Source organism: Macaca nemestrina, chromosome 4, assembly GCF_043159975.1.
Source record: "Macaca nemestrina isolate mMacNem1 chromosome 4, mMacNem.hap1, whole genome shotgun sequence".
Classification (NCBI taxonomy): Eukaryota; Metazoa; Chordata; class Mammalia; order Primates; family Cercopithecidae; genus Macaca; species Macaca nemestrina.
Window position 1 is genome coordinate 116,045,651 of NC_092128.1, and position 25,370 is coordinate 116,071,020.

Here is a 25,370-nt window from a genome sequence, read left to right on the forward strand (position 1 = left end):
AAATAACTGCTTTTCATTTGATTGATTTCTCTATTTTTCTATTTAGTTTCTTTTCATATCTCTGTTATTGTGCTACTTCTGGTTATTTTGGGTTTAATTTGCTCTTCTTTTTGTAGTTTCTTAAGGTGGATGCCAAAACCATTAAATTAAACATTTTTTATGTCTTTTAATATAAGAATTTATTGTTGTAAACTTGCCTGAAAGTATTACTTTAGCAGTATCCCACAATTTCTGGTATGTTGTGTGTTTTTCTAATTCTGTTTAAAATACTTTCTAATTTCTCTTGATTTTTTTTTTTTCTTTAGACCCATGGGTTATTTAGAGAGATGATTCAGGGATATTTCAAAGATCTTGTTTTTTACTTCTAATTTAGTTTTTTTGTGGTCAGAGAGCATACTTTTTATTATTTGAATCCTCTTAAATTTATGGCCCAGAATATGGCTTACTCTGGTGGGTTAGTACTCTGATTTTGTAGAATTCTATTGTTAATAGTGTGTTCAGTAAGTACCAATTAGGTCAATTGGTTGATAGGATTGTTCATGTGTTATTGATTTCCTGGCTACTTGTTCTCTCAATTATTGAGAGAGGAGTATGGAAATCTCCAACATAATTGTATATTTTTTCTTTCAGTTCTATTTTTACTTCATGTATTCTTAAACTGTTATTCAATTTTTAAATATTTATAATGATTATGTCTTCTTGATGAATTGACTATTTTATTATTAAGAAATGACCTTCTTTATTCTGGTAATATTTTTTGCTTTGTAATCCCATTTGTCTGATATTAATAGAGCCATTTCAACTTTCCTTTGACTATTGTCAGAAAGAATAGTTGTCGCTCGATACTTACAGGGCATTGGTTCTAGGACTACCTCTGGATGCCAAAATCTGGATGCTCAAGTCCCTTATAAAAAATGGCATAGTATTTGCATATAACCTTTATACACATCCTCCTGTATACTTTAAATCTTCTCTGAATTACTTATAATATCTACTACAGTGTAAATGCTATGTAAATAGTTGTTATGCTGTATTGTTTGGGGAATCATGACAAGAAAAAAAGCTGTACCTGTTCAGTGTAGATGCAGCCTTGATAGACCTAACTACATTCTATCATCTGCAGTTGATTGGATCCATAGATGCAGAACCCATGGATGTGGAAGGTCTGTGTCTTCTTCCATCCTTTTATTTTTAGTCTGTTTGTGTGTGTTCATTTGTTTGTTTTTGATTTTTAGGACAGAGTCTCGCTCAGGTTGGAGTGCAGTGGCATGATCTCGGCTCACTGTAACCTCTGCCTCCCGGGTTCAAGAGATTCTCCTGCCTCAACCTCTTGAGTAGCTGGGATTACAGGTGCCCGCAACCATGCCGAGCTGATTTTTGTAATTTTAGTAGAGAAGGGTTTTCACCATGTTGGCCGGGCTGGTCTCGAACTCCGAACCTCAGGGAATCCATCCGCCTCAGCCTCCCAAAGTGCTGGGATTACAGATGTGAGCCTCCATGTCCGGCCTGTTTGTCTCTTTTTATTTAAAGTTTGTTCCTAGTTAGTTTTGCTTTTATTTTATTTTATTTTTACCTAAGGTGATAATCTCTGCTTTCAACTGGGGTATTTGGACTATTTGTGTTAGTGATGCGGTTAGGTTTAGTCTGTCCCCTTGCCATTCGCTTTCTGTTTGTCTCATTTGTTCTTTATTCCCTTTTTTGTTTTCTTTGGCCATTTTGCCAATTTATTATGTTTTATGATTCCATCTCACTGCCTTTATTGGCTTATAACTCTTTGTTTTGTTATTTTTGTGGTTGCTTTAAAGTTTATAATAGATATTTTAACTTTTAGCAGTCTACCATCACATGATTTATTAATTACAGCATAAGAAACTTACAATTGTATGCATCTGTTTCTTCCTTCTTGGCCTTTATGATGTTGTTGCTGTACATTTTACTTTTTCTTGTGTTATAAACTCCATTTTACATTTTATTTACACAGTCAGTTCTCTTTCAAAGCAATTTGAACAATAAAAATATCTGATCTGTTTATTCATGTAGTAACTATTTCCTTTGCTTTTCATTCATTTATGCAGTCAATATTTCTTTGTGTTTTATATTTCTGCCTAAATAATTCCTTTTGGCTGGGTGTGGCTCATACCTGTAATCCTAGCACTTTGGAAGCTGAGGTGGGAGGATCACTTGAGGCCAGGAGTTTGAGACCAGACTGCACAACATAATGAGACCCCATTTCTACTGAAAAAAAGAAAAAAAAAACTTAACTGGGTGTGGTGGCACATACCTGTAGTCCTACTTATTTGGGAGGCTGAGGCAGGAGCATCACTTGAGCCCAGGAGTTTGAGACTGCAGTGAACTATGATGACATCACTGCACTGCAGCCTAGGTGACAGAGTGAGACACTGTGTGTGAAAAAGTAAATAAAAGAATTTTAAAAAAGCATTTCTTATAGCGCTGGTATGTTGGTGATGAATTCTTTCAGTTTTTATACTTCTGAAAGACTCTTTTTTTTTTTTGCCTCAGTTTTAAAAAATGTATTTTCACCGCATGGAGAGTTCTAGGTTGATAGTTTTGCTTTGTTTCCTTCAGAACTTTGAAGATGTTGTTCTAGTGTCTTCTCTCATGTTGTCTCCGACAAGAAGTCTGCCATCAACTCTCTTCCTTTGTTTGAAATAGGTCTTCTCTGTCTACTTTTTTTTTCTTTTCATCACTAGTTGTAAGAAATTTGATTTTGATGTGAATTTGAGTTTTCTTCATGTTTCCTGTGCCTGCAGTATGTTGAGCTTGCATCTGTAGTTTTACAGTTAAATTGGTAAAAAAAAAAAAAAAAAAACCAAAACAAAACAAAAAACCTGGGTGATCCTTTTTCAAATACATTTTATGGCTTCTTCTCTTCTTCCTTCTGGGACATCAATTCCACATGTATTAAGGAGTTCCACTCTTGAGGGAGCCTGCAGCTCATTGGTGATTTTCTTCAAAATTTTTGGATTCTTTTCCTTTCTATTTCATTTGGATAGTAGCTATTTTCTTGTGCAGTGTATGTCCCATCATTAATTCTATCCAGTATAGTTTCCATCTCAGACACTCTAGTTTTCATCTTGAGAAGTTCAATTTGAATCTTGTTTCCCCTTGTTGAGGTAACTGCCTAGAAGTTCAAAATTGGAATGACCCAGTTTGCTCCTTTTTTTTCTTTTCTGTATTACTTGTTTGTATTTTCTTTGTGCATTGATGGTGTTACATATTATTCAAGTGTATGTTTTACTCTAATCTGCATGGGTCAATTTTTGAGGAGCACGTAGGAAGATGTGTGTGCCTCGTGTGTGCTGGTGTTGTGTGTGACTCCCTGGTGTTGGACATGCAGGTGGCCCCTGTGAAGTAGGAGCATGTGAGATGCGTGTCCCTCAGATGTGCTCACGTTATATCTGGCTGTATGGCAGCAATGGAGCATGTCTTTTAAATGCCTTGGTCTCCATAGGGGCATTATATGCAGGAAAGAGTTGCCTTTCTTTCTAATGGTTTATAGTGAGTCGTGGCTGCCAGATGTCCATGCATACTGAAGCCCCCCACTGGTAGCCAGGCTGGGTCATGTTTAGACTCTAGGCTCCAGGTTGTATAATTGATGGCTGCAAGGGCCTGTTTCTGAGTCTCTGGTGTTGGAGATGCAGGTGGCCCCCATGAAGTAGGACCACATGGGATGTGTGTACCACAGGTATACTTGTATGTCTGAGGCCCTTGTGTTGGTGATGCAAGTGGCCCCTGTGAAGGGCAGGCTTGGAAAATTACACACAGCTGCAGTCCAAACCTATCTTTCTCTATGAAGGCCTCTGTGGGAAGTTAAACAAACACAGAACATGTTTGCCTTAGTCTTGATAGTAGCTGATGGTTTATTTATCTCCTTAGCCATGGTTGATAGTCACAGATGTGAACAATATTTTTGACCTTTTCCCCATTTATTGGATACTTGTTAGATTTACATTTGCTTTAATACCCATGTATATTTGGGAGACTGGCCACACCCCTTTGTATTAATGAGAAACACCTGCCGAAGCCCAGTCTCACTCTACCTTCACCTGCAGAGGGACAGGGCCCCTTCTCCGGATGTCAGTTTTCTTAACGGGAACATGAACTGGTTGAACTAAGCACACAGTTCCTTCATCCATTTCCAGAAGACTGTGGGGCAGCATGGAGGGGTTCACTGTGTGCCATCTGCAGAGATAAGACAATCCCAGCTTGGCCGGTTATCAGCTGGGCCGCCTGGGGCTCATCCTGCTCCCATTCCTTAGGTGGATGGGAACACAGCCCCTTAGTTGTGGTCATAACTCCGGGAACCCTTCTGGGAACGTTTTTTCCCAATGAGAGCACCTCACATTGTTGTAAGTTCTCAGCCCCACAGTGACTGTTTCCTGGCGCATGCCAGACGTGCATTCAGATTTCAGATGGTACAAGCAGGTCCCTGATGGGGATCAGTACAAGAGTAGACTGGTCAGTGTGGTGAGGTTAGACAACCCCCATGAGACATTCCCATTCCCTGGACTGGGCTTGAGGCTACCTGGATCTCAGTAATCCTGTGGGATATGCTGAGGCAGCTGATGGCCTCTGAAAGCCTGTGCTGACCCCAAACATGGACACATCAGTAGACATTCTGATCCATGGGGACCCAACACAGGAGTATTTGAGCAATGATTTCATGAGTGTTTAAGTTAGGATCACTTGCATTCATATAATTTGCTTTAAGGGAATATAGGACAAGTGTCATGCCGGGTTTAAGAATCCTCCTACAGGCTGACACAGCTCTGGGCCTCCTGGTCACAGATGACGAGGCAAACATGCATGGCTTTACGGTGCAGTTGTTACTCAACTGAGCCTAGGTGTGATTGCCCAGCACAGTAAAGCCAAACTATCTACATGGAGGGAGAAATATCTACAGCAGGAAAAAGAAGGGCCTTCATTTGCAGGGTGCCAAGGAAGGAGAATTGAGCAGCTCCCGCTTAAGACAGAACCTCTCCAATGGCTTGCAAGCAAGGTTTTTGAAGGCGGGGGTAAATTTCAGGAAAGCAGAAGTTACAGACAAAATTGTAAATCAATACGTGGTAATTATACACTGGTTTGGCCTAAAAAGATAGGATATCTTGAATAAGGATATCTTAAATAGGACTCCTAGGTAGAATCAAAGATTTTCTGATTTTTAATTGGTTAAAGAAGAGAAGTTTTGTTTAAAATGTCGGAGTCCACAGAAAAGAATGTCAGCTCTGGCTTGTGGGTGTGACATCCTCCAGGCCCTTAAGGAAGAAATTTAGGACAAAGATTGGCAGTCAGAGTTCAGTCCTCAGTTCTCCATTATTTGAGGTTGCCAGCATATCCATTTGGGGTCTAGGTTTCTAAAAAACAACTCAGGGACATATGTTAAGATGTTATCTTTATTTTCTATAGGGAACCAAACATCCTGTGACTTTAACTTCCTTGGCTATTGTTTTAAGCTACTGTTAACCTTCTTGCTTATCAAGTTGCTCATTTACCTCTCAGGGCTAGCTGGGAGCCTGGAATTTCCCTTGAAGGAACTCAGGATTTTCCTTTATTTCCATGCTTGTGGGGTCCTGCAGACCCCTAAGAGCGGTCCCTCCTCTATCTCACAATCTGACCATTTCGTTCAACCTTTAATTGCCAAAAGATGACATTATTATGTCTTGTGTTAGTGAGGTCATTATTTTTCATTTATTTTGTGTCTACTCTGGATATTTCCAAAAGGGACTTATGGAAGCCGACCCAGGAGACAGAGCTGTCCCTGTAAAGTCTCAGGCTCATGGAGCTGTGTATTCACTTCCATACTTCCTGAGCCCCTCCCAGCCTTTGCTCTCCTTGTGGATCCTTTCACTGGGCTTGATTCCGAGGCCAGGAATCACCAGGCAGCTGCAAGGACTACGCCCACGTCATCCTTACTTCTCATGTCTTGGTTTCTGTGACTATAAAATGTGAAAAGGACACTGGAGAGTCTGTACATCCTTTGCTGCTCCCACACCCCAGTTCTGTGAGCTGCTAAAAAACTGGCCACACAGGAGGCCTGAAGTGAATTCTCACCCGTAATGTAGCTCCAGCAATTGTTAATGTCTGGTTAGTCTTGTTTGGTCTCTACCCTCTGCCTTCCCTCAAATCCTAGATGTCATCTCACTTCCTCCATAAATCCTTTAACTCTGTCATCTGAGAACATTTCACCTGGCACCACCACGATATCATTATCATACCCAACCAAACTGATGAAAGTTACATCATCTCTAATCCCAGTCTGGGCTCGGCTCACCCTTGTGTCTCAAAAATGTCTTTTCATCCTGGCTGATTTGTTCGAACCAGGATACAAATGAGATGGGCATATGTCTTGATTGTCTTGCAGGATTTTAATATTTGGAGGTGACTGAACAATGACACAGACAGGCCGTGTCGTTGACGGAAGTTTATTACTCACAGCCTGTAGACCAGAGGGCATTCACGCCATGCCAAACAGGGCCACACAGTGAGCACCGAGGTCATCAGCAGGCAGAAGGAGGAAGGGGACAGTGTGGCCTTGAGCCTTCATTGTGGTTTCAGGGGAAGGAAGGGGTGGGGCAGGTTAAGCAGCTTATCAGGTTTAGGATTAGATAGTTTGAATAATGTGCATGGGCTCTGGGCTATAGGAGTGGGCCCTGGTTGGTACCTGGCCAGTGGGTGATTTAGGGCAGGTAGGTGAGAGTTAGATTAGACAAAGGGTGATTAGGGCATGGACTGGGGATGGGTTGGTTTGCAAGTGAAAGTATTTACTGTTTCTAGGAATTAGCTAGTCTTGGGATTTCCCTTTTAATCTTTAACAGTGCCACTCCCGTTTTGGCCCCCCATCCTCTGTGACATTTTTTTATGTGCTCCTCCTGCCCTCTCCTCGGCTTCTGTGAACTGGTAGATCTTCAGGAGACTTAGTAGTTTCTTGGATCTGCTTTTGTTGTTGTTGCTGTTGTTTTAATAACCCTTTCCTGGGTGGCTGTGCACTTCTCATTGCTTCTCTGTAGCAGGTAGGTGCTGGCTGCTTCTCTTCTTGCCAGGTTGAGATTGATGGTGGAGTGGTTATCCGTGTGACCTGTCCATCAATGGTCTCCCATCCACATTGCACCCAATGGTTTTATAGCAGCTGCCTTGCAAGCATGGCTGACATTTTATGTTGCATTTACTTTGCAAGATGGAGGTTTTTAATTCCCTAATTTCTTCAGCATTATTAGCTCATGATTTTTTCTAAAAAAGAATACTTATTCAGCTACTGGGTTATTCTCAAAAATAGTAAATGTTTGATTACTTTTACGTATCAGTTTTCAAAATAATAATCAGCACCCCGTTATGAAGTCATGGATTTTACAAAATTTGATGTGTTTTGATCGATTGCCATCTTTTTTTATTTTTGGTGTTAACTTTCCTGTTTTGGCAAGTGGGAGCCTGTTCAGGTTACTTTCTGTTTTCTGTCTTTTTTTTTTTTTTTTAAGGTCAGTCATCTCTGAGCAGCATCTTCACACTAAGCATTTTTCTAGAAGTCCTGGTTTCTTTCAGTGGGAAATGGTTTTTCAGCCCTATAATCTGTGTTGTAATTGGTCCGAGGCTTTTTAGGGCACTGAGATAGGATTTTTTTTTTTAGGAAAATAAAAATAAATTATGAGTTTATATTGATATTTCCAATTCACTTCACTCCTTGGATTTTTATATTTGTATCTTTTTGGTGATGCTGAAAATTCTAATGACAGTAATATTATTTGTTTCATCCTTCTATATATAGTAGGCTCAAAATAACATTGCCAATATTATTTTCAACAATAAGTCTGCTGAATGCAATTGGAGATTTCTTTGTGGTTATTTTTGTCCTTGCATTATATTCTGCCAGACATACAGTCAAATATGTGTTTTCTCATCGCTTGGAATAATTCTTCTCTCTGTGATCATGCTGGTAACAGGTTTATTTCATTTTGGTTTTGATCTTTTAGGTATCACTGTTTTTAAGTTTTCTTTTTAGGCACGTAAAGTAATTGCATGGTTCGTTCTACAGTAAAAAACTGAAGTCGAGGTACATGGAGAAACCCCTCCCCTGCCCACTGTTCGTCCTGCGTGTATAGTTAGACGTTTGTGTTGGGTTTCCCTTTGCCCCTCCATGGTTCCTTTTTGTTCCTTTTTGATGCTGGTAGTGCATTCACTGTGAAACTGTTCCTGGAGAGCGCTTCCCAACAGGGCATGCTGATTCTTCAGTCCTCCCCTGAGGCGGGGAGGCTTCCGGGGACCTGATTTGATCCTGTTGATGGACAGGTGTCTGCAGAGTTCTTATGTTTCAGCTCTTCTGCCCTATTTCTGTAGCAGGAAGCTTCCTCTAGAGTTTTCTAAAATTTCTTATTTCGTTTTTCCACTGAGAGCCAAACACTCCAGTCTTACAGAGTTAATTGGACTTGGCCGGTTTGGGTTTTGGATGCGGTCACTTTCAGGCAAAAACTGGATTGATTCAGGCTTCTCATCCTCTCCTTCTCCCAGGTACCTGTTTTCTCAGAATTGGGGTGCAGTGTGTGAGTCCATGCGTCGTCCTCTGGCCTCTCTGGACTCTACTGTTTTAGAACTGGCCCTAGAGCAGCCTGGGCATGTCAGAGCTCTGGAATTGGCAGTGGATCTTCCTGAGCCACCGACTCTCTGCTTTCTTTTAGACGTTACCTCCGTGCCCTTTTGGGATGGATCCTGGGGCTGGGCAGGGTCAGAATGTACTGGCCTATGTGAGTTCTTGTTGTTCTAGAACCTTCCCTGTGGCTACCTGCTCAGACCCTTAAGACCATGATGGGCCCAGACTGTCTGTGAGCTGGCTGCAGCCCTTTAGGCCACACCTGGAGTGAATCAGGAAATTTTCCTATCTGAATTCTCCTGTAGCCACTCTGTTGTACTGAGAAGCTTCTGTTGTCACATCACCTGCCTGCAGTCCTGTCCCTTTCAAGCCTGGGAGGGAGGGGGCAACTCTTGTCCCTTAGGGCTGAACATGCTTCTGAGCCCTTGCCAACCCTCCATCTCATCTTCTTTCTTCTTTTGGAGAAGACACAACACTTCCTGTGGTGCTTATTGCAGTGGACTCTAGGTGCTGACTTTGCATATTTATACAAAAGAGTCTAAAATCAGAAACACTAAAACCAATTAGAAATACCTTTTTTGATCTCTTAAGCTTGCTAACAAAAGCCAGGGCCTCTGAGATTAAAGACAAAATAAAGCAGTGTATTCAACATTTGTCCTAAACTGTCTCCACTAGTGCCAGCGTGATGCAGGTGGGTGGGAAAGGGACACCATGAGGGCCCAGGAGGGTCCTCAGCTTTGCATCTCAGAACAGTTTCCAGAGACTCATGTGTGATGCTGGGTGAGCTGGAATTGTGCACACGTGTGTGTATAGTATATGTTGTCCAGGTTCCAGGAGAGGATTGCTGTTCTAAAGACAACTGTTCTGGACAATTTCTTCAGAATACACAAGCCCTCATGTGCTTGTAAGGCCTTCCACATGACTGTGTGCATGTGGATAGTCTGTGCTAGATGGCTTTGCCCTTGGTCCTCATGCAGAGATAGGTTCTCCCCACTCACAGCTCGCCTACACCATGCAGTGACGGTCACACTTGAGGCTCCGTGGGTGTCTCTTTGGCCTTCATTCCCATGTGCTGTTTATGCCTCCTTTTACATAGGACTCCTGTAGGGATGGTAATTGATGATTCCACCCCAGCCAGCCCCACAGCAATGTCCTTTTCTGCGGTGGCCATGCCAAGTCTTGGTGTCAAATCGGATAGTTGGGTTGACAGGGTGGGCTGTTTGGAGCAGCTGTACTGACAGGCCCCTCCTTTGCCTTTTACCCTGGAGCCCTGCTACCATCAGATCTGACTGGCCTGTTCACTCATGCACACTCATCCCTTCAGCAGCCTTGTCCTGCAACCTGTCCCACTCCAGGAATAGGCTTGTTCTGGACTCACAGAGATGACCAGGAGGCCCTGGTACCCATCAGACCCTGGAAAGATGCTGGAAACACAGCTCAGAGCTGAGGTGGGGGCAGGGACACTGGCAGTTGCCCACAATCCCTGAGTCCACTCCTGCGCATGAGATGCAGGGATGATCAGGGACCCGCATCAAAGTCCTCTCGATGCAAGAGCACAGGTCCTTACAGTTGGGGATTGGCAACGCTTCCAAAACCATGTGCAAGAAGAGTTCCAGCAGCCAGTGGGCATTGTGGCTCTTGTGGGCTTCCAGAGGGGTCTTGAGCCCTCCTTTGGGACCTCTGAGAAGAAATCCTGATGTGTCAGGGCCATCGTCACAGGTTGTGAGTGCTCACGGGGTTTCTCATCTCAGGGAGGGGGTGGGAAGCGGCAGGGCTGGGCGGAGGAAGCCTGAGTGTGAGGGGTGGCCGCTTCTCCTTCCTGGCAGGCCTCGTGCATTCAGGCCTGCTTCTGACCGTTGGGGACATTTGGGGGATGTTTGGAAGCAGGCCTGAATGCACGGGGCATGCCAGGGCAGTGCCAGTGGGGACAGAGCAGTGTCCTAGGAGGGAGCCCAGAGCTGACTGTGGGCCTGGAGGCTCTGGTGAGGATGGCTTGAGAAGACTGGCCGGTCGCATCCCTAGTGAGGGGCCCTGTCTTCAGTTTTGCAGGACAGAGACTGGCGCTGGCAGCGCACCCTGGGGTCCAGTGAATGGTCATTCAGGCTGGGCCCTGAGGGGCTGGCACTGGAACCAGGCAGCAACCCTGTGTCCGGGTCACTTTTGTGGCTTCTTGGCTGCACCTTCTCTGGGACAGGACACAGTCCCTTCTGTGAGCGCTGACTGTGGTCCCAGGCCCTGTCATTGCTGCAGTGACAGTAACCATGGTGCCAGCCACTGCACGGAGACCCTTGCCCAGATCATCACTGGTCCCCACAGCTAGCCTCCAAGCAGGCACATCCTGACCCCTTTGAAACATTTGGACGCCTGGGAAACAGCAGCTGTTGGGCCAAGAAGCCTGCCCTTGGGTGGAGTGGACCTACCTACCCAGCTCTGAACTCGTGCTCCCAGGCCCCTGACACAGGCTCATGTCAGCTGCAGCTCAGCCTGCCAGGGGATGAGGGCAGGTGGGAAGACCCCCTTCTGCAGATGAGGCCAGCGTTCTAAGGGCTAAGTAGTTATCACAGTCATGCAGAGATGGAGGAGACACTAAGCGGCCAGACCCTGGACGTCTTTGGACTATCACCAGCTTCTCTGTGACCAGCTCCCTGTCAGCAGGAGGAGCCTGTTGGGCCCTGACGGAGCAGACTCGGCCCCTGGGCTTTACAAGGCTGGCCTCAGTGTCCATCTTACAGACTGAAGTCTCTGATCACCTCCTCCCCTCATCTCCTGTCCACAGTCTTGGAGTGCTGAGGGAGGCTCAGCGGTGGAAGGAGCTGGGCACAGAGCCAACTGTATGCCCAACAGTGCCCCCGTCTCTGATGCTGGGCAGTGGCCAGGATCATCTCTCAAGGTCCCTGCAACTCCGGGCCTGAGGGCAGCTCAGGACAGCAGCAGGGTCATCAGCTGTCTACTCAGCTCTGGGAAGATACTTCCGTGGACAGGCCATTCAGCTGCTGGCCAATCCCTGCTCAGCCTGGGAACTGGGGCTCCCAGCGGTCGGTGTGGCCTGGCCCTGCCCTGACTCACTCTGTGTTGGCCCTGGTTCCTCTTCTTTAAGAATGTGGGGCACAGGTGAGCACAGGGATCATGAGAGCTGGTAACTCTCATCCCAAATGCACTTGTGTTAACTCAGCATTCGAGAGGACCTGCGGCCCCAGTCATTTGTAAGAAACCAAAAGATCACATTAAATATAAGCCACCGATGTGTTCTCAGAGTGGCTGGAGGAGTTCTCTGGCCTCATAAAACCATCTCAGGGGACTTGTGAGGTCCTTCCTCATCCAGCATTGTGCTTGTGTGAGGCTGGTTCCTTCCCGGGCATCTGCAGAGACAGCACAGCATGAAGGCTGGATGCAGAAGTGGGTCACAGAATCCACTGTCTGCCCTCGAGACGGCGGCGCCGCAGAGGCTCGCAGAAGTGAACTGCAATTCTGTGCTTCTCACTCATTGTCTTTTGTTTGGGGAAATGTCATAATTTTTCATAAAATGTTACTTGTGTTAACCTGCAGTGGATTCACTATTATTTTAAATGCATTTGTACACGAAAAAATTCTTATTGTTAAATGTCAGTAGCTATAACCCACCTACACAAAAGGTTTTTGTTTTTAGTGAGTCCTCAGTGATTTCAAGACATAAAGGGGTCCTGAAATGGAAATGTTTTAAAGCTGCTGTTTTAATGTTGTCCCTGAAATAAACACAACAGTCATGATGATAATCCTAGTTGACACTGATTGATCCAAGTAAGACAATACAGGGTCTTAGAGTTAACTCTCTCCACCTTCCACGTGCCCTGCAAGGCTGGTGCTGCTGTTCCTATTCATACCACTGTACAGATGAGCAGATGGACATTCAGCTTTGGCTAGTGTCTTCTGCCTCCGGGGAGTGTGCCCTATGGGTGGGGAGGTCAGAAGCCCCAGGGACACCCAGATGGGTGAGAGGTCCACCCTTCCTGGGGAGAAGCAGCTGCTGGGGGGAATCTAGCACGTTCTGGAGGGCTGTCCGTGATGGTCTGCATGGCGGTTAAGGGAGGTGCTGTGGGAATAAAGGGAGTTAGGGAAGATGCCCCTTGGAGGTGGCATTCCAGCTGGACCTTGAAGGATCATCCTGTAGAGTTGGCTCAGTGAAGCAGACAGGAGGGATGGACCCCCAAGGGGAAAGAGGCCATATGTGAGGTATGGGGAAAGGGAGAAGGAGATTGATGTGAGCCTGGTCCCAGCCCTCAAGACTGTGGTGACCACACAAGGGTGTGGCCTGGGTGGGAAGGTGTTGGCCGAGGTGCAGTGTGTCTTGTCAGTGCTCTGTGGCCACCAGTGTCTAGAGGTGGTGGAGCCAGCAGAGGTGCTCACAGCCACTGCAGTGCTATCTTCTTACCGTGTGCCTTCCCCTTCCCTGAAGGAGAACCACTGTCGTCGCATCAAGATTCTCGGGGACTGCTACTACTGCGTGTCAGGACTCACCCAGCCCAAGACTGACCATGCCCACTGCTGCGTGGAGATGGGGCTCGACATGATTGATACCATCACGTAAGTACACCGTGGGGCTGAGAGGAGTGACCTGGGGCGTCTACACATCGAAATCCTGGAAGCTGAGCCACCTGCCCCGTGTGGGCTCCCCTCTCAGGGCCTCGCTTTGTCCTGGTGGGTCTGAGGCTGTAGAGAATGATGCCAGCGTTGGAGGATGCCGGGTTCAGGAAAGCGTGAAAGGATGCTTCCATGATTCCCCGCCTTTACATTTCATGTGTAACTGTATTTCTTTGTCCACAGGAATTCTGCGTATTGTCAGGTATGCATGAGTCATGCAAAAATAAATTCATTTTTAGCTTAACCAGATAAGACATTCAGAAAGGTTTGACCCCAATCTAGCTGAATTCTCTATTAAACGGAAGTAAATGTGTATGTTTCTCTTCACTCAGCAAGGTGACTGGGTCTCGGGTGCTCTCTGTGTGGGGAGACAGGCTTGGGATCCGGGCAGGTGAGTCTTCATGGGATGAATATTACACCTGTGAGGACAGGCCTGCCCATTTCTTGGTCAGTCTTATGTTGTCATTGTCCTTATCAGAGACTGGGATGAAGACAGATGTTTTTGTCAAGTTAGGGAAGGTGTGGAGCTGGAAGGCTGAGCTAATGTATGGAGTGTAGATCCAAACAGACATCTCCAAATGTGGAGAAGTGGGTATGCTCCAACGAGATGGGGCCAACAGGGATGGGGCATAGCTTCATACCTGGAGTGGGAAAGTAGTAGCATAAGAATCGTGTAGGGAGATGATGGGTAGCTGCGGGTGAAAGGATGCACAGGCAAACACCCAGCCAGCGAGGCTGAGAGATGGGGCGAGACTGCTGGCTCCCTGTGCCGCATCGCTGCCTCGTGGGCTGCCCCGTGGACTGCCCCGTGCGGTGCTCCTGCAGACAGTGTGACTGGAAAGAGGCTGTTGGGAGGAGGCCAGCACCTTGAGCATTGCGCCCACTTCTGGCATCTGCATGTCAGGGATGTGTGAGCAAAGCCGAGCCCTCCGGGGCAGCGGTTCTCCGATATGGCTTCGTGTCAGAGTCGCCTGTGAGAACCAAAGTCCCTGATGAACCAAAGAGCCCGAGGTGGCTGGTCTGGAGTGTGGTCTAGGACTGAGGGTAGAAAAGCCCCCTCAGCTGACCTCAGCACACAGCCTAACAGAGAGCCATTGTCCCGGAGAAAAGCAGCCTGGCTGGAGGAGATGCTGGGCAGAAGCAGGAAGGAAGGAAGGATGCCTGGCTTGGAGAAGACTTAGAGGTGATGACCATCACTTGTTCTCTGAAAGGATGGGACATTATCACAGCACATCATATATATTGTATGTTGCATCTTAGATGACATCATACATCACCTTACATCATGTATCACTTGTAGATCATATGTCATATCATGTCATATGTTACATGCCATGTTGTGTTTCATGTAATATCACATATCACATATCACATCATCTACCATATAACGTCACATGTTGTATCAAATATCACACATCGTATAATTGTCTTTCATATTTCATCATAGATCACATCATCATATCACATTGTCATAAATCACATTATGTCACATCACATATCATATCATATGCTATTTGTATATATATAGATCATATATCATATCACATCTGGTTTTGTGTGATCTCCTTGGGCGAAAATGAGGCTCTGTAGGTAGATGCACTAAGGAGACAGATGTCAGTCCATTTGCTTAGTAAATATTTGGGAAGCCCCCATTCAGTGCTGAGCACAGACACAAGCAGAGTTGAATGATGTGAGCTGACCTGGCTGACCAGGTGGCTTGAGGAGTTGAACCGGATGGCCTTGTGCCCTTGAAGGTTGGTGACCCTGCCTGTGCCGACCGGGGTCCTCCTGAGAGGGGTCTGGTGCTCCTTGCTCCTTGTTGGCCCCTGGTCTCCTCACTTGGCTGCGAATGCTCCTGTGCTCAGTGACACCCCATCTCCTGCTTGAGGTTCTGGGCCTTAAAGGCTGCTGTCCTTCCTTCTACTCCTGTTTCTGCCTTGCTCGATGTGCATGTTGATGGGTTATAAGCTGTTTCTGCGGGCACGCCTCTTCCTGGCTGCTGCCCAGGAAGCCCGGCGTCTGCCCTCTGGTTCTGCACCTGGCCTGGAGCTGCAAACTCACCTGGTTTACTCCACTTTCTGGTTCACTTGCTCCATGAACCTGTGTCCTCTTGGCCGGCTCTCCTGGCATTCCAGCTGCTGGCTCTCAGTCTGTGAGATTCTCCAGGCTTTGGTGCCCCCAGCTCCACATCTCTGGCCCTGCTACCTGAAACTGGTCTACTGTAGTGCCAGGGGCATCTTCCTGGGCCTCCTGTAGCTGCTCTCTGCTTGGGCTCCTGATTACCAGAGTGTTCCCAGGGCCTCAGGAAGCTCTACACACCGGAGTTCCTGTCACTCAGCTTCTTGGCTCTGGACCAGAAGAAAAGCCACCAAAGACTGAGTGCGGAAGATGCCTCCCAGCCAAACAAACCCTTCTTCCTCCTCAGACTGTCACAGACCCTGGGACCCACCAGTGTGTGCTCTGCATGGCCGGCCTTCTACTGGGACCATCTAGGCATCTGGGGCATCCCTTGGCAGCCACATTGGGCTGTGTGTGTCCCTGCCTTGCACATGCAGGATAGAATATGTTTATCAACAGGGGGAGTTTGCCCAGGCAGAGGAGGACACTTTATATAATGTCTTTCTCTTCTTCCTACCTTGGAATGGAGTGTTTTATTTGAAACTTTGGAAACACAAAGTTTCAGGTGAACAGGTAAAGTGACCAGAGCTAACCTTTCCCCTCAGGGCCCATGCTGGGCCTCACAGTTGTGCACACTGGTTCTGTTTGCTCCCTGCCCCTCCTCAGTAGTGAGGTCTGCACTCTCAACTGCATTTTTTTCCTGTCTTGAGTCTGATTCTGTTCCAGAAAGCCCTTTCCATCTCCAAGGGAGCGGGCTATGCCCCAAGACACTAATTTCAGCGGTTACCCACTGACTTCCTCTTTTGATAGAGCCCTGGGTGGCAGGCTCAGTGCCTGAGTGACCAGGAAGGAGAGGGGCCTGCAGGTCAGATATGTCCCTTTCCAAGGCCCACAGAGAAGTCTGTTCCAGGCTTGGGGATTTCTGAGTGGGCAGAGGAAATCCTAAGGCACATAAGGGACGTGTATTGCATTAGTCTGTTGTCACATTGCTATAAAGAACTACCTGAGACTGGGTAATTTAGGAAGAAAAGAGGTTTAATTGACTCATAGTTCTACAGGCTGTACAGGAGGCATGGCTGGGGAGGCCTCAGGAAACTTACAATCATGGTGGAAGGCAAAGGGGAGGCAAGCATGTCTTCTTATGGCTGCAGGAGAGAGAGAGCAAAGGGGAAAGAGCTACACACTTTCAAACAACAAGATCTTGTGAGAATTCACTCACTATCATGAGAACAGCAAGGGGGAAATCCGCCCCCATGATCCAATCACCGCCCACCAGGTCCTTCCCCCAACATTGGGAATTACAACTGGACATGAGATTTGGATGGGGACGTACAGCCAAATCATATCAGGATGGTTTGGCTGGTTGGAAGGTTCTTGAAGCATCTGATGCAGACTCCGTGGTTCCAGAGGCTTTTCTGATAGAGGGTGAGGGTTGGGGCTCCATTGTCAGCCTCTTTTCAGGCCAATGCTTTGCTGGTAGCACAAGTAAGAAATTGCTGCAGGTGCAGGCAAGCATGCAGCCAGAGCTGGGTCTTGATTTCTGAGGCTGGAGAAAGTCTTTCCCTTGTTGAACAAGTGGGAAAGATCTTGTTTTATCACTTTGAAGAATGTTTATTCCTATGGGAAAAATGGATAGATATATTTTCCTTTTCTGATCTCTAAACCTAGGCCTCCTCCGCTTAGCATCTAGTCCTTTTTCATGCAGATCAGTCATTTGGGAAGAGTCTGGGACCCATTTTGTCAAATGCCTATGGGCCTAGTGAGGCTCCATTGTGAATCCAGGTGGGGCTGAGAGAGGCCCTCTGAAGTGCAGGGAGGGGCATCTCTTTGTAAAGACAAAGTGAAGAATGCTGGACTTGAAAGTGGGATCCCAGGGCCAGTGCCTTCCTCAGCTACCCAGCTTAGCCAGCCTGGGCCCGCTGGGAGCCGAAGCATCCAGAGGCCAGAGCAGTGGGCTGGGGCATCTCCAAGGCTCTGGGCTCCTGCAGCTGGCCCTGGGCAGTCTGGCCCTGCCCCCAGCTTACTTGGCCTGACCTCCATCACTAGATCAGATCCCCCTCTCTCTCAAACTTGGGCTTTATTTAGGAGTGTGGTATACTATTTTAAGGAAGTGCCCATTAATTTTTATTGGTATGATTCTTAGTGAATACTTTAAAAGTGATATACATTCCCTGTTTGGGCCAGGTGGTTCCTGTCTATAGGAGAGATGAAGATGGGATGAGAAATATCCTAACTGTCCAGCGAGTTTGGTGACTTTGCTGGTCTTGCTCCTGAAGAGCTGTGTGACCCTGGACATGTCCCTTTTGTCTTGGAGCTTCAGTTTTCCCCCTCTGTAAATTGGCCTTTTCCACCTCATGACATCCTGTCTCTGAGCCCACAGAGCATTGGAAAGATGAGGGTGGCAGGACCAGTCTCCCAGCTGCTGCAGCCAGGCTGACAAGACCAGGCCCTGTGTCCTGAGATTTGGGACCAGTCCTTGACCTTGAATTTCCAATGGGATTTCTGCAGGACTCCCTGCAATGCCCAGGCTGCAGGGACACAGGCAGTACATCAGTCCCTGTGTCAATCTCTGACCTTCCATGCGATGAGAGGCTCAGTCTGAGGCTTCCCAATGCTCCCTCTCTGTATTACATACATGGAAGTCATGTGTGACACTCTTGGGGCAGAAAGAAGGGGGCGTTTTCTCCTGCTGGTGAAGTCAGGTGAGGCCTGAACCCCTCCCTGGGGCCTGCCTTGGGGGATACTCAGGTTTGAGTGAGTCCCTCTCCCCCACTGAGATATTGCTCTGTGTGAGGTCTGTGCTCACCCACCTTCTTCTGCTTATATCCCTCTCCTCTGACACACACCACCAGCTCTGCTCCTCTCCCAGAGATGCCCTGAGTATTAGGTCACCCTAGCAAGTTGCTCCTAGCCAGCCAGTTCTGGCCTACCAAAATGGCCTTTCGTATGGTTTCAGCCACCTCATCCCCAGCTGCTGTGTTTCATGAGTGGGCTGAGGGGCGTCTGATTTCAGGAACCTGCCAGATTCCTGGCTCCCATACTTCAGGCGATGCTTCAGGTTCCTCGAGTCCTTAATTTTCTTTGCAGTAAAATGGAGAAATAGTGTTTGCATCTCTGAGTTGTTTTGTTAATTTAATGAGATCTCAGATTAAATGGGCCTGCATAGACTGGGTTCTAGCAGCCGCTGCAAGTATTGATTCATCAACTCCCAGAAAGAGGGAGCCGGTGGCCGATTCTGTAGGATTCTGTCTGAAGCCACATGGTTCTGTGTACCCATAGGAATGTGGATTTGTCTGTCCACTTCATGAGGGAAGCCTTGTCCATCACAGGTGATAGGCAAACCGTGAATCAGATTTTGAACAGGAACCTCATTATTCCACATGACCACCAAGTGTGCAAGCCACCATTTTTGCTAAATAGACTCAGTTGAGATGCCTTGCTGGCAGTGTGTATTTTTGGTTTACTACGTTGAATTAAATTAGAAGTAAATGGCATGTGCTTTTCCTCCCTGACCCACTTTTGAGCTGCTAGGTTCAGCTTGTGTGTGCTGCAGTCATCAGTAGAACTCGATTGTCCCCCAGCCTGCATCCCTGGAGGTTGTGTGAGAAGGGATGCCTGCTAACCTTATTTGCCTTGCACTTGGGCTGTCCCCAACAGTACCTTACTTTTTAACAAGGGGGCTTGTGTGTGAGCCATGGAGCGTGCTTCAGTTTCTCAGCACGGAGAAACTTGGAGGATTACTTCCTCTAATTATTGGATTCTAGTTTTCAGAGCCAGACCTGTTGGTACATTTAGGGATGGATTTTCTGTGGGAGAGGTGATGCCTGTGTGCATACTTCTACACCCACCACACATGGTTTTCCCTAAAATTTTAGGGGACATGGAACTTCTGAATCTTTATATTCTAGACTGAGAAGCTCATTTTTACAGATGGGAAAACTGAGTCTTAGGTGGGGAAGGGAGGAGCCCAAGTTGAGGGGATGAGCTTGAACCACCTGAGGCTGAAACCATTTGCCCCACCCTTCCCACCACACAAGGATGGGGGCTTGGAGGCTGCTGCAGGCGTGTGTGTTGTTGTTATTTCTAGAAATTCTGCCTAGGTGATGGTAAATCAGCCTCTATAGTGTCCTCTCTCCTCTTTTTTGCCCCTGTTGTATGCAAAGCTATAGCTGCAGTGCTTGAAATAATGGCTGACGCTCAATAGACGTTCATTGAACAAATGAATGAATGTGTGCTCACCTGTCCTTTCACTTTCGAGCTTCAGTGCAGCCGTGACTAGGTTTCAGCTCTGCCAGAATTTACTCATGCCAAGGGGCCAACAGTGGCCCCCTCTGCCCAAGATGGGCCACTTCCTCTTTTCCTTCCTGTTGGGGTCCAGCTCAGAGGACCAAGGTCATGGCTGTAGGCGGTGGGCAAATGTCAGACTTTTCCTCTGCCTAAAAAACACGTGTGATAAATAAGAACCTGAGAGCACAAATAAAGAAAAAACATAGTACAAATAAAGCCAAGAAAGTCCGTGGAAATTCTGTTCCTTGGAAATGAAGTTAAAGGTTCTGTTGGATTTAGACAAAGCCAACTTGGGCATCCCAGGAATGGTGAGACCAGGAGGAGTTACTATGAGAGCAGTTCTGGATGCATCATTCTTTTAGAAGTAACTGTTCAGTTAACTGCAGATTTGATGTTACCAAGAATTGAGATATTTGAGGCAGAACCTACTGGGAAAGATGGAAGATGGAGAGTATTGGTAGAACGTGGTGGCGTGGATTTGGTTGGAGGCTGGCCGAGGTGCCACTTGCTGGGAGCCTAAAGCTTTGGTGAGCTCAAGGGGATCTGGGGATGAAGGTGGGCATGGGTCCCAGAGGTCTCCTTGCCATTTACCGTTTCATGGCTTCAGAGGTACAAACACTTACCAGTGCACAAAAACATTATTAGTATGTTTTGTTATTTACATTTTCCCATACTCATTTCCTTTTGTGAATTTTGAAAAATAAATTTTTATTTCAGCGTTTGGTTTCAGTGCTCAAAGAAGATTGGCAAACAACTGAAAAAAAGTTAAATAAAAAAGTATATTCAAAATATATAAAACTACATAGGTATTAAAGATATATCAGTAGTCTAACTTCCACATACTGTAAATCGCTGGCATGCATACTTCTGAGTTTACTGAGGTTTCTGAACTCAGAAATCTGCGCTGGGACTTGTGTGATTCTGTGGTCTGGGCAGCCATCTGCCTTGGAGTGGCTGCCAGGGCCTCCAAGTGCTGTGGTTTTCAAGGACAGGCCCTTGTAAGGATGAAGTGGGTAGTGACGGGCGGCTGGCAAGGGTTTCAGTGGAGGCCGGGGAAGCAGTGGGGTTGTGCTGAGCAGGTGCTTCCTGAGCCTTGGCTGGAGCTCCAGGAGGAAGGCCCCAGTGGGAAGTCGGAGTGAAGGTAAACCACATGCAGTCTTCTCGGGTGGGTGGCACAGCCATGCCTTGCACGTACCGTGTTGTTATTGACAAATGTGATACACAGAGGCCTCCAGAATGGGACTCCAGGCTGAGCTGGTTTGCTGTCACCACATGATGGCCCGCCCCTCAGTCCTTCTTGGAACTTTTGTTAGTATTTCCATCCCGGATGGAATAGAAAGAGGAGGTTGGCCTCTTAAGCCTTAAGATGCACTGGGTTAGAGTTTAAATGATTTCAGAGCTTGTCAAAGTGAATTTAGCTGGAACTGGGTTTACACACGAGGAAACTGAGGCATAGAGATGGGCATCTAGATTCGGCCAGGCTGGCCTGGGGTTTCCCAGAAGCCTTCAGTTCTCTCACCACCTGCTCTGTCTCTGTTCCCTTCCCTAATGCCCCTTGCCGCACTCTGTTGTCCCCACCCCGGCTCCTGGTGAATGCCCCTCATGTCACCAGGCTGTCATGTCTGGATGTGGCGTCCAGGCCTTGACGATAAGTTTGTATTGAGGCCTAAGGTCGACTGTGCGTCAGGAAGGGGTGGGAAGCCTGATGCCTGGGCTGCAGATTCTGTGGATGTTTCCAGCGGATTGTTATCTGCATCTGGCTGGCAAGCAGGCATGGGTCCCTGCGAGGGAGCAGTGGCCTCACAGAGCCCTATGTTAATCTGAACTGTCATGATGCCACACTCCACGGTAATGACCAGGTCCACCTGGGATTTGGGGACTGCCCTGGGCAGGGAAGGCCCTCTAGGAGGCCATGAAGGGAACTCATGGGTCTGGTGTGGACATGGTGTGAGCTGGCTGGGAGCTTGGGCCAGAGCCACCCCTCCTGCCTAAGGCCCTCAGCTGACAGGTGGGCAGGAAGGCACTGTGTCCACTGACTATGCCAGGAGACCTCCACACTCAGGCCACATGCAGCAAGGACAAGGCCCCAGCTTCCATGGTGCTCACAGCCTAGCGATGCAGAGCAAGGTGGCGCCTGGGTGGATACAAGGTGGGCCCCAGCCCCACGCTCTGTGTCTGTGTTGCAGATCCGTGGCTGAAGCCACCGAGGTGGACCTGAACATGCGTGTGGGTCTGCACACGGGCAGGGTCCTCTGTGGTGTCCTGGGCTTGCGCAAGTGGCAGTATGACGTGTGGTCCAATGATGTGACCTTGGCCAATGTCATGGAAGCCGCTGGCCTGCCAGGGTAAGTCGGGGATGGGGTGGGGAGGGGAGGGAGGTGGGTGGTGGCTGTGCACCCCTGGGCTAAATCCGTGCTTCAGGTCCTGGGCTGTGCTCTTGAGGGCACTTGTGTGAGTGAAGCCTGCCTGTCCCAGCCACACCTGCCAACCAGTCTCCCTGTGGTGGGCGTTCCACCCAGCCTGGCTGCCACTCTGTGCTGGGCCCAGCTGAGCCTGGCGCACATCTACAAAAAGCTGTCATGGGACCAGAAGGCTAGAGCAGATGCGTGTGGGGACCTCTGCCCATGGTATGGTGCTGTCCTCATGGCTTATTGTCACTGCATCACTTCTCTTTTTGCTGTCTTTGGTTTCATTTTCTCAAATATGCAAATGGAAAGTGCTGGGACTTTAGAGCTCCTTCTCCACCCCCAAGCTCCACACAGCCATCTAGGAGCTCATGGACATCTGGGTCACAGATGATGCCTTCTTTGAGCTCTCTGAGAAGTGCTGCGGGCTGTTGACGGCTGTGCTCCATGGCAGGCTCAGCCTTATCTTGAGGAAGATTTCCATGCACCCCTCTGCCACCCCCGGGTCCTGTAATCTCCCTTTTGTATGATCTCGCAGTGGCTACCATAGCAGGCAGCTTCTCCAGAACGCTGGCTGCCCCTCAGCAGGCAACTTTTGCAGAACACTGGCCGCTCCGCAGTGTGCCCTGGGCTCAGCATAAAGTAGGGGCTTCAGTGAGAACTGGCGTTTTCCTCTCCCTGTTGGCTCCTGAGGCCGGGCTATGCAGCTGCTATCTCCATTGCTGATGAGGCATCAGCTGAACACAGGAATGCACAGACACTTGCCTTTCTGGAGACTGTGGTGCCTGGAAGTTTCCAGACAACCTCGGTGACCTTTGTTTTTCAGGGCCAGGCTGATGGGGGTGACGGTGTCCCCAGGTGCTTCCAGGGCCCCTCCGGAGGGGCAGGAAGCAGCAAGGTTGAGGCTTTCCATGAGTGCCCTGCTTGCCCCAGGCCAATGGGAGCTGCTGATGGGGGCACCCAGAGAGCATCCCAGCAGGGACTGGGCCTGGGGATCCAAGCACTCTGAGTTGATGGCAGGAATCGGTCCCTGTAGATGGGGCAGCCCAGGGACGAGCTGAGGCTGGAGTCAGAGAACCTGCCTATGCTGCCCTCTGGCCCCTTTGCAACCTCTCCTCTTCCTGGCCTGGCAGTCCCTCCCTGTCCCTCCCTTTCCCACTCCCCTGCTCCTCTGGGGATCCTGGTGGAGCCACTACTGGGAAAGGCCTCATGACCTCTCGAGCCCTGTCCTCACCCTCTCAGGATCCCAGTGAGCATGGCAGCTCTGCCTTCAACCGCCTCCCATCTGAGCCAGGCTCCCTGCTTTCGTCCTCAGCCAGCCTTAGAGTTTAATTATGAATCCCAAGCTTTTCCCCCGCGAGGAGTTCAGAAGGTTGTGCGGTGAAGTGAAGAATTGGGTTTGCAGGGAATGGTTTTGGAAGCTGAGGAGTTTGCTTCTCGCCCCATAAACCTGCGAGCTCAGGCGTTCCCTGCTAAGGAGCAGAGACTGTGGGTATTCGAGTTTTCTGCTGAGACAATGCCAACTGTGGGGGAATTTTCTGCCCTCACCAGAAGATTGGTTGGGGAGGCGTGAACGCCTGGGCTCCACAGCCTGTTTCTCACCACCCTGCTTCCCACCCCACCTCGTGTGTGAACACCGTGGCCACCCCTGACTTCTTGCTACCCAGTGGGGTCTGCCCACTCCTTGTGCTGACCAGACCAGACCGTGGTTTGGGAGGGACTCCCATGTCTCCTCTCCTCTTTCTCTTCTTCAAATCATTGCCACTTTTTCCTCAACTTCCCTTATAAGTCCTGACATATTCTTTCTCTCTCCCTTGCTTCCTCTGCTCTCCCTCTGGCCCTGTGTCCCCCACCTCAGTCATCCCTGCTGTCCTGCTGGGCATGGTTCCTGATGGCCCTGCTGTACCTCTGCCTGGGCCCGCCCTCCTGGCATGGACGGACTTGCATGGGAGCGTGAATACTCCCTGTGGAGCCCGCCCTGGTGCAGGGAAGCCTCTGCCTGCGCCCCTTCCCCTCTGGCGAGGCCCTGCAGATTCTGAACAGTGGCTCCCCACTCATCCGGCCTCTGCCTCCTTCTTTTGTAGGAAGGTTCATATCACAAAGACGACCCTAGCGTGCTTGAATGGGGACTACGAGGTAGAACCAGGTTACGGACATGAGAGGAACAGTTTCTTGAAAACTCATAACATTGAAACCTTTTTTATTGTGCCATCCCATCGCCGAAAGGTAGGCACCAGAGCCCCCCCTTACTTGGTTGATCCTTAGCTGCTGGGCCTGTGCAGAGCTTTACAGATGTGACTCCTCCTGCTTCCTCTCCAAGCACTGCTTCTCCGGGCTGTGAACTTGCTAAGATGGGGAGAGTTGTCCCCACTAACACTGTCCTGGGTCTTGTTTCTTATGGTGTGGGGAGGGGTCTAGGTAAGGGAGCCGGAACCCCTAGTCAGAGATCTGGGGTCACCTCAGGGCAGGCCATTCTGTGTCCTCCTTCCCCTCCCTGGGCCTTCACTGCCTCCCCTGCAAAGTGGGCATGAAACCCTGCAGGGGGGCCAGGGATGGGGAGCTCTGTGAACCGAGCAGTGCTGGGCACAGAGGTAGGCTGTTACCGTCTTACATGGGGCACTTGAGGTCACCCTGCCCAGAGAAAAGTGATCTGGACATGATCAAGAGTGATCAAGTCACTTTCAGGGTCCATGTGAGGGGTCAGGCTCAGGTGAGGGTGCAGGATTCAGGTGAGGGGATCAGGCTCAAATGAGGTGTTCAGGGTTCAGGTGAGGGGTTCAGGGCTCAGGTGAGGGGTTCAGGGCTCAGGTGAGGGTTCAGGGCTCAGGTGAGGGGTTCAGGGCTCAGGTGAGGGTTCAGGGCTCAGGTGAGGGTATAGGGCTCAGGTGAGGGTTCAGGGCTCAGGTGAGGGTTCAGGGTTCAGGTGAAGGGTTCAGGGTTCAGGTGAGGGTTCAGGGCTCAGGTGAGGGGTTCAGGGTTCAGGTGAGGGTTCAGGGCTCAGGTGAGGGTTCAGGGCTCAGGTGAGGGTTCAGGGTTCAGGTGAAGGGTTCAGGGTTCAGGGTTCAGGTGAGGGTTCAGGGTTCAGGTGAGGGTGCAGGGCTCAGGTGAGGGATTCAGGGTTCAGGTGAGGGATTCAGGCTTCAGGTGAAGGGTTCAGGGTTCAGGTGAAGGGTTCAGGGCTCAGGTGAAGGGTTCAGGGCTCAGGTGAAGGGTTCAGGGTTCAGGTGAAGGGTTCAGGGCTCAGGTGAGGGTTCAGGGCTCAGGTGAAGGGTTCAGGGCTCAGGTGAGGGTATAGGGCTCAGGTGAGGGTGTAGGGCTCAGGTGAGGGTGCAGGGTTCAGGTGA

General features: G+C 48.7%; 1 protein-coding gene across 6 annotated transcripts in view; it reads left to right on the forward strand.

Moving 5' to 3' along the window:
• Positions 1–25,370, forward strand: part of LOC105494232 (adenylate cyclase 1) — a 147,699-nt gene that overhangs the window by 65,194 nt on the left and 57,135 nt on the right. For all 6 annotated transcript variants that reach the window (XR_011622355.1, XM_071095152.1, XM_071095153.1 and 3 more), the window contains exons 5-7: positions 13,032–13,159; positions 21,808–21,966; positions 24,111–24,252. Coding sequence is in view for 5 of the 6 variants with exons in the window: in XM_071095152.1 (XP_070951253.1) it covers positions 13,032–13,159; positions 21,808–21,966; positions 24,111–24,252 (429 nt within the window). In the remaining variant the exon portion in view is untranslated. The remainder of the gene's footprint in view (positions 1–13,031; positions 13,160–21,807; positions 21,967–24,110; positions 24,253–25,370) is intronic.